The sequence below is a fragment of the Seriola aureovittata genome, chromosome 3 (assembly GCF_021018895.1).
Source record: "Seriola aureovittata isolate HTS-2021-v1 ecotype China chromosome 3, ASM2101889v1, whole genome shotgun sequence".
Lineage (NCBI taxonomy): Eukaryota > Metazoa > Chordata > Actinopteri > Carangiformes > Carangidae > Seriola > Seriola aureovittata.
Window position 1 is genome coordinate 5944440 of NC_079366.1, and position 14279 is coordinate 5958718.

Consider the following 14279-nt stretch of genomic DNA (forward strand, 5'->3'; position numbering starts at 1 on the left):
TTTAATGAGGGAGATGGGTCCACGACCAGGCTCTCCACTGATGTCCTGAAACCCTTTGAGGAGGTTACAAGAGTGATATCAACTGAAAAACATGTTTCAGTTTCAAAGGTGATGCTCCTCATTTCAATACTTCTGAGAGCAACTGCATCTTATGAGCACGAAGGTAGCAAGCTAGCTGCTGAGCTGCCACTGTAATGCCAATATCGTTTCAAAGGTATTGAAACCTTTTACAGTCTCGCTGTCACCACCTTCCTGGACTCAGGATTTTAAAATCTTGGGTTCAGCAGCGCAGCAATTGTTGAACACATGAAAGGGTGACTCATCACTGAAATAAAGTTAATGAACGAGATCTCAGCTACTTCAGTGTCAGCTCCTGAACCTGCCTCAAACTCTGCCTCAGCAATGGAAACTGTGACTACCTCAAGCTTCCCTGCAGGCGCTGCTGCATCCCAACCTGCAGCAAAAGGTGAGATATGGGCAGAGTTTGACATTCAAGTGCTTGCTTCCCAGCAGCATCGCACGACTGACACAGATTGTCTTAAATGATATCTAACTCAGTGGCTTTCAACAAGGGGGCTCAGGCCTCAGGGAATATTTCTTTGGACATGGAAGAGTCTTACTGGTAAAAAGGAACCATTGCTCCAACTGAAGGACAGAAGAGTCGTTGAGGGTAGTTTTTGCTTTTATTTGCACTGGATAAACGTAAAAGTTGCATTGTTGTTCTCCACAAATAATTGATTAATTTATTTTTTTTTTTACAACATGCTATATAAATGAATGAAGCCACTTTTTGTTCTGCTTCACTACATACATAAATATGTATGTGTACATAAATTCTGCCACTTCTTAAAATGATTGCTAACTTTTGTCAAATCATTGTGTCCCTTAAAATGTATTAAAATTTAACCTATTGATGATGCATATACCTCATTAATTACGACACACTGCTCTCCCCTACATGAAAATACATAGGCCGCTTTTAATAATAAAAAGTATCTGTATCAATATTCTTGGAATTGGATCGAAAAGAATTTTACAGTATTGCTCTCCCTCAGCCAACAGTACACGCATTGAAGCGCTCCTCATGTACATGTAGGAAGGTTGTGCTGATGTGTGTGATACTTTAGCTGTTTGTGATGTACGAGGTAAAACCATACAATGTTACAGATTTTAGTTTGGTTTTTTTTGCAAGTTCCCCAAAACTATCAGAAGACATACAGAAGACATGATGTCAGTGGTAGCTATGGCCCTGACCCCTCTATCCTTAGGGTTCTGCGTTGTCTGTACACTGGACCCATCCTGGAGAACACAGCTTCAGCTCAGATTCTGGAGGTGTCACGGTGACTTTACCCACTGCACTTTGTCAAAACCAGTTGTTCCCATCTGTGACATGTGGCAATGCTGCAAAAACTTGAGTGTTGTGGAGACACATTCAGTAACAAAACTCACCTTTGACACACACGGTGGTTAGTTGTAGGTCATTTCTAAACAAACAAAACACAAAAGCAATTCAACTTTCAACACAAATGACAGGTATAATTTGAAGTACTATTTTAGACACACAAACAGCAAACAAGTTATATTAATCATTTAACTATTTATTTAAATTGAGAGAAGACATGAGCTGAGATGAGAATACTACTCATATAAATTACTGTCAGTGTATTGCTTACATAATGTCCTTGGTATTGCTGAATTTCCCTTTGATTACTGTCTTTGGTATTTGCCAATAAACACTCTGAGATGAACACATTTAGAGAACAGTAAATGCAATTCAATTTGCATACTACAAACCACAGACTGTTTCAGGAACAGGAAAACAATATTATCTACATATGTACTACAACAACATACAAGGTTTGACTAAGATTTAAAAACAAACAAACATATATATACTATATATATATATATATATATATATATATATATATATATATATATGTATGTATATGTATATGTATATGTATATGTATATATCCCATTTTTTATGTTTTGGTGTTGCACAACAACCCTTTAAAGAGAAAATAAGGAGCACTAATGTCTCTCAGCTGTCCCACTGTGGAATGTGTTGTCACTATTTATATATTCCTACTGAAAAATACACTTGTCTTCATTTAAACTGACTGACCAGATTGTAAAAGTCTCTTTGTTACTCTCAACGAAACGATCCTGAACTTTGGCATGTTCTGTATGAAACATAAGCATGTACAGCACTTTACTCTTGGTGCTTGTTATGGGGCATAATTCAGGGGCCACATCCTACAGAGGCTGTGTTTGAAGGCCAATTGCGTCACAGCGGCACAACTAGACTACTCCCATTTTGAAGGCTCCTTCAAGTGCGGCAGAGAAATGCGTCAATTTCCTGAACAACAGGTGGATCCTTTGTGACCCAACATATCCCAAGATTCATTCAAGGGTAATGAAAATAACATGGGAGCAAGCAACGCAAACAGAGAGCCCCAGGATTACACTTTTAAATCTAGTTATTGGGTTTCAGCTCTGTTCAACAGCTGACGGTACAACTGATAAAAAACCTCTGACAGGAGCTGCACTTTGTGATGCAACAGTAATGGCGGGCACAGCTGGTGACGCAAAACGAGAATCCATCTCATAGATCTTTGCAGTCTACGAAGGGCCATGCCTTTGTAGACCACATCCTCTGATGGATGTGACCCCTGAATTGGGACACAGCTAATATCTGAATGCTGAAGCAAACATGGCATGTCCTAACAGGTTAATTTAAGTTGCATTTCTTTTAAACTCAAGGGGTCACAAAACCCCAAGACATAAAAATTAGAGTAAAAAGCACTGGCATAAAGCACTACATCAGCTTTTGTCATGACTATCATGATAGCAAAAACCTGCCTGATGTTTATCACACATTTAACAGAAAATCTACAACATGAGCATCCCAATACTCCAAGTTTAATCATTTGTATTTCAGCCCTGGTTTGGTCTGCCACCTCCTCAAACATAGATACCTAGGTCCCTTCAGCTTGCTACATGTATCATGAATTTCACCTAGGGGATAAATAAAGTATCTATCTATCTATCCATCTATGTGCAACTCTTGTCACCTGTGTGGCTGTCTACTTACATACAGTATGAGAGGGTCTGACGGTGGCACTAAAGGCTGTATAAATCTGCAGACTAAACTGTTGATCCTCAGTGGGATCAGCAGCATGAATAACCCTTTCATACTACAAGGTGATTCAGTGCTAACATAATAATATTGTTTAGTGGAACTTTATGCTACCAAACTTGACAACCATCACTCTGATTGCCAGCTCTGCATCTTATTTCAGCAGCTTGATGAGGAAGCTGTAAGCGAAGATTCCAGCGACGAGGATGACGACCATGGCCAGCAATGTCAGTCCACGCCGTAAAACCAGTTGCGTTACTGAGAGAACATCTCCCACTGTAGTATTAGTGGATTTATTCTGGCCCGGCCCATGCACCTCCTGGTATGTATGATCCTCCTCAGTACCCTCACAACCGGATGCAGTAGTACTGACCTGGGCCTGGTTGTGATTCGGGTCTGGAAGTTTGAAGGAGAACCTTTTAGTATTAACTCTAAATTGCCACACAAGGGATGTTTCAGTTAGTGTGCTGGTGTTTACCTGTGTTTTCAATCCTGTCCATCTCTTTTTCTTCTTTGACCTGGACTCCTGCTCTCACAAGAGCCTGATCATAGATAGTAAGAACAGTTGTTAATGGCTTGTTTTAACTTCAACTTTAACTTTAACTTGGTCAAGAGATGCAGGTACGCACCTCTTCAGCAGCCTTCTTCCAATCAAGTTTGTACAGAAATGCAATGAAGAAAATCGACTGCATTAGCACACAAACAGTAAGTCCTGTCCATAGTCCTATTACAGAGATGAAAGGAGGGTTTAAAGGCTTTCCTGAATGTTACTTGACAAACAGGAGAAAAGGCTGCAAATATAATTTCTCCACACTATTGGTTAGTCCTTACCTACAATCCCCATGTTCGCTGCAAACATTAGGGACGCACCAATGGGGAAGCCAATGAAGTAGTATCCCACCAGGTTACACAGAGCACCAACCATCTGTTTTCCTGCTCCTCTAAGAACTCCTCCAGCTACACCCTGTCGTCGTCAAACAGATCCGGTCAAAAACATTCCGTCAGTCCAGTTAATATTCTGTTGATATTAGATCTCAAATGTACAAAATTATTGCTGAAATTGTTTCTCACCGCGACGGCATCAGCAAGATGCGTGAAACCAAATACAAACATGACGTCGGCAACCCTCTGTAAAATTTCTCTAAAAAACACACAGATGGAGATTCAGTTCATCTCATCTCTATTTCGACACAATGGGGTCCACAAGTCTGAGATCACTAGTTAAGATGTGTTTATTTTGCATTTGTTTTGACTGTAATTCTATTTTTTCATTACAAATGATATCAGCTTTACAATTCCAGAGAAAACTAGAATCTTTGATAAGTGTACATGAATTTCCTTTTACTCTAATGACAGCATGCACTCAAGCTGGCATGGACTCCACGAGTTTGCGCAAAATCTGATGACCTACGTTATCCCCGTAGGATCTGACAATGTTCCCAAGTGCCCCTATAATTGTTCAGTGGAGTTGAGGTCAGCTGACTGTGGAGAAAATTCTATGACAGTCAGGACTGCTTGGTCTTCTTTAGTCTAAGTAGTTCTTGCAAAGCTTTGAGGTGTGCTTGGGGCCGTTACCCTGTAGCCATATGAATCCTCCTCCACAATGATGCAAACTGGAGGGTGTAGCATATCTTTGAGAAATGGAGTGATACTTGTTGGGTTGGGCTGCAGTCAATTCTGTGCAGGTGTCCAACTCCACAGTAGGCTAAACACCCCAGACTTGAATATTCCCACCACCATGTTTTCATGGCCATGCATCTCAAAACATCCACTGTGAAATGTTGGTATTTCTTAGCCCACAGAGCGTAGCCTTGTTTCGCCTGCTGACAAGTGGTTTAGAAATTGCTACTTGTTCTCTAAGACTGCCACAAGAAAGCCTTCTTTTAACTGTACTTTTTCTGATTGGAGTCTTGCGTTTTGAATTTAGCAAATTCTGTATCTGTGATGACGTTGTTTTTCTATCTCTCAGGGAGCTAAGATTGATGTATTGATCTTCTGATGGTGTGGTCATTTTTAGTCTTCCAATTGTGCTTTGGATACAACTTATCCAGTTTATGCAAAGCATTTTAGAGCTCCAGGCACTGCCCCCTTAAAAACATCGAGTCCAGCCATGATTTGATGCTGAGAAAGCCTCTCTGCTTAGAATAACAATTTAACTTCTGACACTTTCGTTTAGTTCTGATGTCAATTTCCCACCATCACAATGCTATATAGTTAGTAATGATCCCTGTTAAAGCCTGTTATATTTCACTGCAAACTGGGAAAAGTGTGCTTATGTAATCATTTGAAGTTAATAGGCTTGCTTAGGTTCACTGAAATGGAACTAACTGGGTGGAATCTGTGAAGATGATATGATTAGCCGGCTTTGGCATCACCAGTAAGGAGTTCAGTGTTTGTGAGTCAGCATGAAGATGATGACCTTGTAGAAAAAGTCTTGATAACAATGTGAAACTGGCAGATAGACTGCAACAAAAAGATAGACATTATAGATGAATGATTCTGTCAGTGCAACAAAGTGAAAGGTTATTGTGTCAAAGGTTTTACTCACTGCTCTGAGGTGAAAATGTATCCGACGACATTTCTGGCGATGCTGAGACTTGCTCCAACAAAACATGCAATTATGACTACAACAAGAAACAAAAAGCAAAATATATAGTTAAAAAACTTGCACACTGAATGAAGATGATTTATCTATGGCCATGAAACTACCAACCCCAAAGTGTTCAATATTAAATTACTGAAAAAAAGTGAACTATTAGGAGTGCACCGGTGGCCGAATGGTTACACATGACAGCAGCATCCACAGTTCCATTCTGACTGTGGACCTTTGTTGCACGTCATACCCCTTCTCTCTACCCATGTTTCCTGTCTACCTCTTCACTGTTGTCTATCAAATAAAGGCAAAAAACACTGAAGACATTGTTAAAACCAGTTAGCTTCTGTTAGCTAGAGAAACAACAACAAGGCCAGTTATTCTGAATCAACTCATATTTGGCACATTTAGCAATAACAACTATAAACCCCCAAAAACCTCCCATAAAGACTCATGACAGAGTGCATTGCTGCTGCCCAAGGAGCCTGAAGTGGGGCCCCTGATGATGTGTGCTGTAGTAAGCCTCTACTGATTCACTGAACCTCTGTAAATTGTAGCGTGACAGTCTAAATCTGATAGCAACTGTTAAGCCTCCTAGCTTTCAACAGAGGCAGGGGACATGTATGTCAGACAACACCACTGACATGAAAGTTAACAGTATGAGGGCACTGCCCTGGCCTCCTGCACCAATGCAAAGAATTTAGGATATGCAAGAAAGCAAGCAAAACTATTTATATGGCACATGTCATTCCAAGGAAGTTGCAACCACAAAAACTATGTAGATAGTGTAAAGATAAAACATTAAACACGAAAGTATGAATAAAATGTGATTAAAAAATAATAAATAGTCCAAAAAAATAAAAAAAAGACATATAAAACCAATAAAAAGAATACAAGCAAAATAAAATGGTAAATTAAGACCAGCAAACCTACTGGAAAGCGCAACTGAAAAGGACTGTTTTCAGTTCAGATTTAGATGATAGTGTAGGAGGATAGTGTTTCACCAGTTTTTGTGGAGACCCGGGGAGTAACCAGACAGCCTATTCCAGCTGACCTGAGGGGTCAAGCTGGGTCATAGCTCACAAGCAAGACCATGTATGGCCTTAAAATTTTAAAATCAATTCTAAAATTTACTGGAAGCCAATGTAACGACCTCAGAACAGGTGTTATATGGTCGGATATAGGTCCTTTAACTGCCACATAAAACAAACTTCAAGGACTGTCTCTCTCAACTTCATAAAACTGCAAAAATCAGGCACATCCCGTCTCAAAAAGATGCAAAAGATGCATTTGTCACTTTTAGGTTGTACTATTGCAATTTCTTAATATCAGGCTGCCCCAACAAGTCTCTGAAGACTCTCCAGCTGATCCAGAAAGCTGCTGCATGTGCACTGACAACAACTAGGCAAAGAGATCATATTTGTCCCATACTAGCTTCTCTGCATTGGCTCCCAAAGCCCACCATTTCAATTACAAGTTTCAATAACAAAATAAAATCCTATAAGATTCTTCGTATGGAATAAGAATGATAAAATAACATTTGATCTATTGTTTCATTTATGTATTTTTCATAAATTATTCATGTAATTTATTTTGTAATTTATTTAAAATTGAACACTTTAGAGCTTCATATAAAACCACTGGGCCAAAGAGCTAAAGGTGTTTCATTACTTTCTGCGTTGGTTCTTACATGCGCAGATGATGGGGACTTTACTCGATAACTTGGCTTGCTCTATGTTTCCTGCACCAAGAGCATTTCCAACACGCACACTGGCAGCAGCAGAGAATCCTAGTGGGAACTGTGAGGAAAAATATATAGGTAATACCCAAAAGTGTATTAAAGCTTTTCCATAACTATAATTTCATTGGTGCAACGACCAATCAGAGAATCAGCATTTATAATTACCATGTAAGCCACAACAGCCAGCTGATAGGTTATCGACTGAGCTCCCAGCTCAGCCTCGCTAATCACACCGGCCAGGAATCCTCCCACCTCAAACATCCACCACTCCAGACAAAGCATGAGCATACTGGGAATGGCCAACTGGACGAAGGGTCCCCACTCCTGCAGACAGTCGAGTGACCAGCCTGAGGGTCAGGGTTCCAGATGTTAAGCAAGTGTGTAAAAACCAATACCACCTTTTCGAATTGAATCAAATTTTTCAATTCATTTTAAAGGAAGCACATGCAAATCTATCCATGTGAGTTCATCATTTAATGTTATTCAAATACTGCAGGTGTATTTGACAAAAAATGAATTGGGCTTAAAGTATAATCCAGACTAGGTTGAAAATGTTCACTCAACTCATAACTAGTCATGCAACCTTTTACTTCAAATCAGAAAACAACTAGAACAACTGTATTACCAGTAAATTAATAACTCGTCTTACATAACAGGCTTCTGACAAATGATAGAGCTTAAAAGTAAGTGCAACTATGTCACTACTGTAACCTCTCCTCTACATTGCATTACACAGTTACAGAGTGTTACTCATTTTGTCAATCAATGCTCACAGGAACGTTTACAATGGACAACTATTGTGAAAGACAGCAGACTACAACAATGAAGGAGGATGAAATTACTAAAGAGAATAAGAGAATTAATACATAAAAAAATAAGAAGATCAGAAGACATCTTACCTCCCCATGTGGCCTTGTGCAGACCCCTCCAGCAGATGTAAACATACAAGACCACAGCCAGCAAATACTGAGAGATGGCATTGGCTGCTGCAGATCCACTTAAAGAAAAAACAGCAGATTTTAGAGCAAAGAGGAAATGAAGAAACAAACAGAAGTTGTGTCTGACACATATTCACATTTTGTTGGCGAAGAAACTAGACTATGTGAGTTGTGTTCAGGATGTTACTATAGCCCCTTTTCAACTGGTTGAGAAACATGCCGGGTTGTCAGCAATGGAAAAGGGAACAATCGGCATTGACTCTGCAGCAGCGGCAGGTATTTATATCGACTTCGGCGAGTATGAATTTAAACACAACACCCGGGTGAAATCACTAACTGTCACGCCTTTTCCTGCTGTGATGTCTTTCATAGCTCAAACACTGTAGACAGACATGTCACCTGCCCAGCATGGTGCTGTTAAACCAGAAACATCACAGCTACACTGCTTGTAGATGAAAGAGTGAGGACAGTCCCAAAATAAGTTTTAAAAAAACACACAATCACCGATCAGAGCGTCTCACATGGAGGCTCCGTCACTGAGAGAAGCACCAGCCCGGGGATGAGAGTTTGCACTGTGGCTAACAGCTCACTGTTTCTCCCCCGTGTTTGTGTGTTTTCTGTAACTGCATGTGATGACATTGTTCCTTTCAGTTGTGTGTGTCTCCTCTCCAAACAGAAAGGCAAACTCAGTTGGCAGTGTAAAAGCGGGTTTACCCATGTTTAAAATAGCCACTGAGACCTGCTAATTCTGCTGTAAACAGGGTATATAATTTCATAATGACAAGATAAATTGAAACCTATTTACATTGTTACCCAATATTCAGTCTGATAATCAGGCTTGGACAGACTGATGGAGTGACCACCATTATTGAAGATCAACAGTCATTAAGTCATTATAAGCAGAAATTAAAACAAGTCTAATTGTTTCTGCTGATAGGACTGAGTGTTATAATACACTAATAATCATTAAACTCTATTATAATAATGATGCGGGAAAACTTACGCAACACCCATATCAAGACGATAGAGGAAGATGTAGTTGATGATAGCATTTAGGACATTTGCAACTGCTCCAGTTATCACCTGAGGCCATATAATTCCCTGTAAAGCACAGCACAACCTTGGCTCAGTATTATCAATTTTTGATGACTAAATTAAGTTTCTGTCAACAAAGTTTGAGAACATGAGAAAAGGTGTCACCTGATTTTGAAGATACCTCCCTTGCAGCTGGTACATAAAGGCTGCCTGCAGGAGGAACATGAAATTGCAACAGTGTCACTTTGACATAGGAAAGCATCAAATGAGCAACAAGACAAGAAGAGTCTGCAGCCCTGCTAGCAGCTCTGTGAGGCTGCATGCTGGACAGGACATCCTAAAAAAAATCGGTGCGGCTTTACTCCTGCTCTGCTCAGTCAGTTCGCAATAAACACTTCTGCCGAAGAAATCTGAACTCCTGGTCATCATGTTTCCTTCAGCTCACAAGATTTCAACCACAGTGGTAAACACAAAGTACAGCCAAGGCTTATAAGAATGTTTTAGTTCTGCAAATATTTAGTCATAAACTATCTGACAATTAAAAATTTTGATCTGATGATGGTGAACCCAATGTCATGATAATCCATCCAATAGGTGTCAAGATATTTCAATAGCAAACCAAATACCTGCCTGTGGGGGTAGATCAGTGGTTCCCAACGCTGTGGGCTGGGGCCCACTGGTGGGCCGCGAAGGTATTGCATGTGGGCCAACAAATCATTTTCAAAATATTACATATGTGTGTGTGTGTGTGTGTGTGTGTGTGTGAACAGTGGTTTTAAATGTTTTAAAACAAAAACAACACAATCATTCTCAGTCTAAGAGATTACATACATGGGAAAAACTGAGTGTCAAAATGAATATGTGGTTAGAAACAGGGAGAATTAAAAGGAAAGAGAGTCAAGAGACAGATGGTGAATTGACAAGTGATCTGAAAAAATTGAGCTTCCCCTGTTTTCAATTCAGACACGACTGTTATCAATAAAAGAAAAAGTGCTCTGTGGCATTATTAGACCTCCGTATTGTTACAGGGTTTGATGTGGGCTGCTAACATTTTTGATTAGGGTCAGATTTTCAAGTTGGCCATCAGCTGGAAAAGGTTGGGAACCACTGTGCTAGATGAAGTCTGGGGATCATCAAAGTCTGGACCACAGTGGTGGGGTGACTGACAGTGTGACCTCCATCCATGCTGCTAACATGCCTGAAAACTGAAACCCTCTTTGAGATTTGTATCTACTGCATTAGTGTCTAGAATGCACCAAACTCACCGGCAGAGCGGGCATGAAGATCTTCACATACAGCTGGGCGAGACTTCATGCACAAAGACAAAGTAAAAAAGAGCAAATGATGTTTGCATGTGATATTGTGGGATTGAGACATGGGATGGCACATAAAATGAACATGTATGAGGTTATGAGACTTTAGGATTCTTCTTTTAGTGAATGTCTTTATCAAAGTTTGTGGCAACTTTGACCCTAGAGGCAAGGCAGTTCACTCTGAACCAAAGTGTTGGACTGACCAACTCACCACCATTGCTGTCCCTTAGAGGCGAAAACAACTGAATCTGTATGAATGCAGAGTCTAACTAAAACACTTACCAGTCAAAAGTGTGTTTTGAACTACTCAATCTCATACAAAGCTGATTATACCCTGATAATTTGTGCCAATGATGTTGTTCATGAGTTGTTTCCATCATCTCTGAACAACAGATTATTTCTAATACAGACAAAAGTTTTGTTGACATCAAAAGATGCAGTAACAAGGTTTTTAGCAAATGTTTGCATGTAATGTAAACTAGATGCACAAATCAATCATTTGTTCCTTTAAATTAATAATTCATAAATTCAAGTTAGTTCATTAATTAGTTGAAATTATATTATTGTAAAAAGGCATTTGGAACTACCATTAAAAGTTGCTGTGACCAGTCACAGTAAGGATGAGCAGCCACAGTATTAGCAGCTGGCTGTGTATTAAAGCTGCTATAACCAACACTTTTATGTTAACAATGGATCAAATGACAAGGTGTAGAAACATTTTAGCATATTTTAGCTCAATGTTTTGATTTTATGAGCCACAAACAAACTGTATTCAGGGGCGGAGCTACACTCTGAGGACAGAGAGGCCCTTCTGATAAAGTCAATTTAATATTCACAACTGTAAAATAGCTGATGTATCCTATCCTACAGACAGTCAAACCACTTTGTCAGAAAAGTCTGTTCTGAAGAACAAAAAGAGAAAACAGATTGGCAGCCACATTCAAGTGTTTCCAGGAGTACAACTCTAAATGAAAGCCATTGTTACTCCCTATCTGCTAGATGTGTAAGCAACTATTTGCTAACAAGTTTGCCAGATCAACTTCAAAGGTGATATGTCAGTGTTGTTATTTACAGCTTGTTTTTGTTGCCCCCAAGTGGCCTAGTAAGGTAAGTGTAAGTAAATAAATTAATTAATACTCATTCCATTTCTAAAAGTGTAGATTGTCCAGATAAAAATCCACATCTGCAGCAGCAATGTCACTGAAAGAGATGCTGAAGGCCTGTGTTGTTTTGGGGATTGAGTAATGACTGACCTGGCGACCTCGGGGCTCTGCTGGACAGCGAGTAGGAGAGGTTCAGTGTTGATGATGACGGCCCAGCAGGGGAAACAGGCCAGCAGCAGAATCAGAATCCCTCTCTGGAGAATCACACCCACACGCTTCAAGTTACCGCTCCCATACGTCTGCATGAAACAGGTAGACAGATACTTACACCACACCAATAACCAAGGATATGACTGGTCAAAGAAAGCTAACATGATACAAAAGCTCACTGTTGAGTTGTTTTTAAGGGGACCCCAGGACGACCTGGGAACCCAGCAGTACTGGTCGTGTTTGTCTTGGCTAGATAAACAGTGAAAGAACAACCTCTGGTGTGGACATTACCTGAGATATGAGGGTATCACAAGTTAACGACAAACCAGTTCCGATGCAAATACCAGTGACGTTAACCACCTGCAAATGACAACAAAACAAAATTCAGGGTAAACATTTACATGACCAGATTAAAGCAAGTACTGGCTGTGATACCAGGATAAACACAGATAAGACTCAAGCAAGTCTCCTCACCGCAATTGCCAATGATACTCCTGCAAGTTCAGTTTTTCCCAGGTGACCACAGAACACTGTGCTGACGAAACTGAGCATAAAGACCATCAACTGGGAAATTACCTGGAACAAAACAAACACAACAACTTAAGGTTGTTTACTATTTCATACAAATGCCAGATACATTCATACAAAAATAAACATGGACGTTTTCAAAAAAGACCGAAGAGTTATCATTTATTTTTAAAATAAAAAAACACAAATACAGCACATTGAGAAAGTATTCAGACCCTTTTAACTTTTCACATTTTATGCTGCAGGCTAATGCTAAAATAAAATAATTTTTCCCTAATCGATCTGCACTCAATACACCATAATGACAAAGTTAAAACAGAATTTTATTACAAACTTATTAAAAAGGAAAAAAATGAAATGTCACATTGACAGAAGTATTCAGACACTTTGCTATGACATTTGAAATTTAGCTCAGGTTTCTCCCTTGATCATCTTTGAGGTGTTTCTACACTTTGACTGGAGTCCACCTGTGGTAAATTCAGGTGACTGGACGTGATTTGGAAGGACATACACCTGTCTCACAGTTGACAATGCTTATCAGAGCAAAAAACCAAGCCATGAGGTGAAGGAGCTGCCTGCAGAGCTCAGAGACAGCATTATGTCGCCGCACAGATCTGGGGAAGCTACAAATACCTTTCTGCTGCATTGAAGGTTCCCAATAGCACAGTGACCTCTTTTATTCTTAAATGGAAGAAGTTTGGAACAACCAGGACTCTTTCTAGAGCTGGCTGCCCGACCAAACTGAGCAAACAGGGAGAAGGGTCTTGGTAAGAGAGGTGACCAAGAACTGTAGCTCCAGAGGTCCTGTGTGGAGATGGAGAAACCTCGAGAAGGACAACCAGCACTCCACTGATCTGGGCTTTATGGCAGACTGAAGCCTCTCCTCAGGAAGTTTGCAGAAAAACACCTAAAGGTCTCTCAGACTGTCAAGGTGACATCTATATTATTACATAATGCTAAGGTTCCTATTTTAAAGAAGGGCCTTGAATTCAAGTCGAGTTTATTTACTTACATATACTGCATCAGTAAATTTAGATAACTAATATATATATATACCATGCACAGTATTAGAAACTTCAACACCGTCAGACTAGATCCAGGTGTAGTCAGATCTTAAACACCAGCTACAGGTTAATTTCAAATGCTGGAGTTCAGGGTCAACACACACACACACGCGCACACACACACGCGCGCGCACGCACACACACACGCACACACACGCACGCACACACACGCACACACACACACACAGATAGCACACATTGAGTACACTTGGAGGTGCTCAGTCTTACCACCGGCCCCGCTAGTTGGAAAAGTTGTACCAGCTCTATTTGGTACTCCCGCGGGATGCAGCTCCGCATGCTCTTCAGGCAAGAGCTCCCGCCCTGAGCAGGAGAAGCCACTTCACCTGCCTTTAAATCTTCCTTCGCTCCTTTACTGTTTTTAATAGGTGTTTTGCCAGAAGCGTCCATAACTTAACAACCTGCGGTGCTCTCTACAGACAGTCCGGCCTCTCAGGTCACACGCGCTTCATAACCAGCGGTAAGAGGAGGGGTTGAGCAGTGTGGTTGAGGAGGGTCCACCCAGTGCCCGCCTGTTGAGGCGTCACTACCATTGGGCAGATCTCATGTTGCATTTAAGAGCACATGCTGAGGTTCGGTTTACTTAGACTCGGA

General features: G+C 40.4%; 1 protein-coding gene across 1 annotated transcript; it reads right to left on the reverse strand.

Moving 5' to 3' along the window:
* Nucleotides 1-1577: 1577 nt before the first annotated feature.
* On the reverse strand, nucleotides 1578-14149 carry LOC130167076 (multidrug and toxin extrusion protein 1-like). The gene is made up of 16 exons (XM_056373045.1): nucleotides 13896-14149; nucleotides 12550-12651; nucleotides 12367-12435; nucleotides 12016-12164; nucleotides 10715-10757; nucleotides 9615-9659; nucleotides 9418-9515; nucleotides 8376-8473; nucleotides 7642-7823; nucleotides 7426-7534; nucleotides 5691-5766; nucleotides 4214-4283; nucleotides 3974-4106; nucleotides 3772-3866; nucleotides 3621-3684; nucleotides 1578-3538 (listed from the first exon to the last, which is right to left on the reverse strand). The coding sequence occupies exons 1-16, from the start codon at nucleotides 14073-14075 to the stop codon at nucleotides 3297-3299; spliced, it is 1755 nt and encodes a 584-aa protein (XP_056229020.1). The 5' UTR covers nucleotides 14076-14149; the 3' UTR covers nucleotides 1578-3296.
* Between the last annotated feature and the right edge of the window lie 130 nt (nucleotides 14150-14279).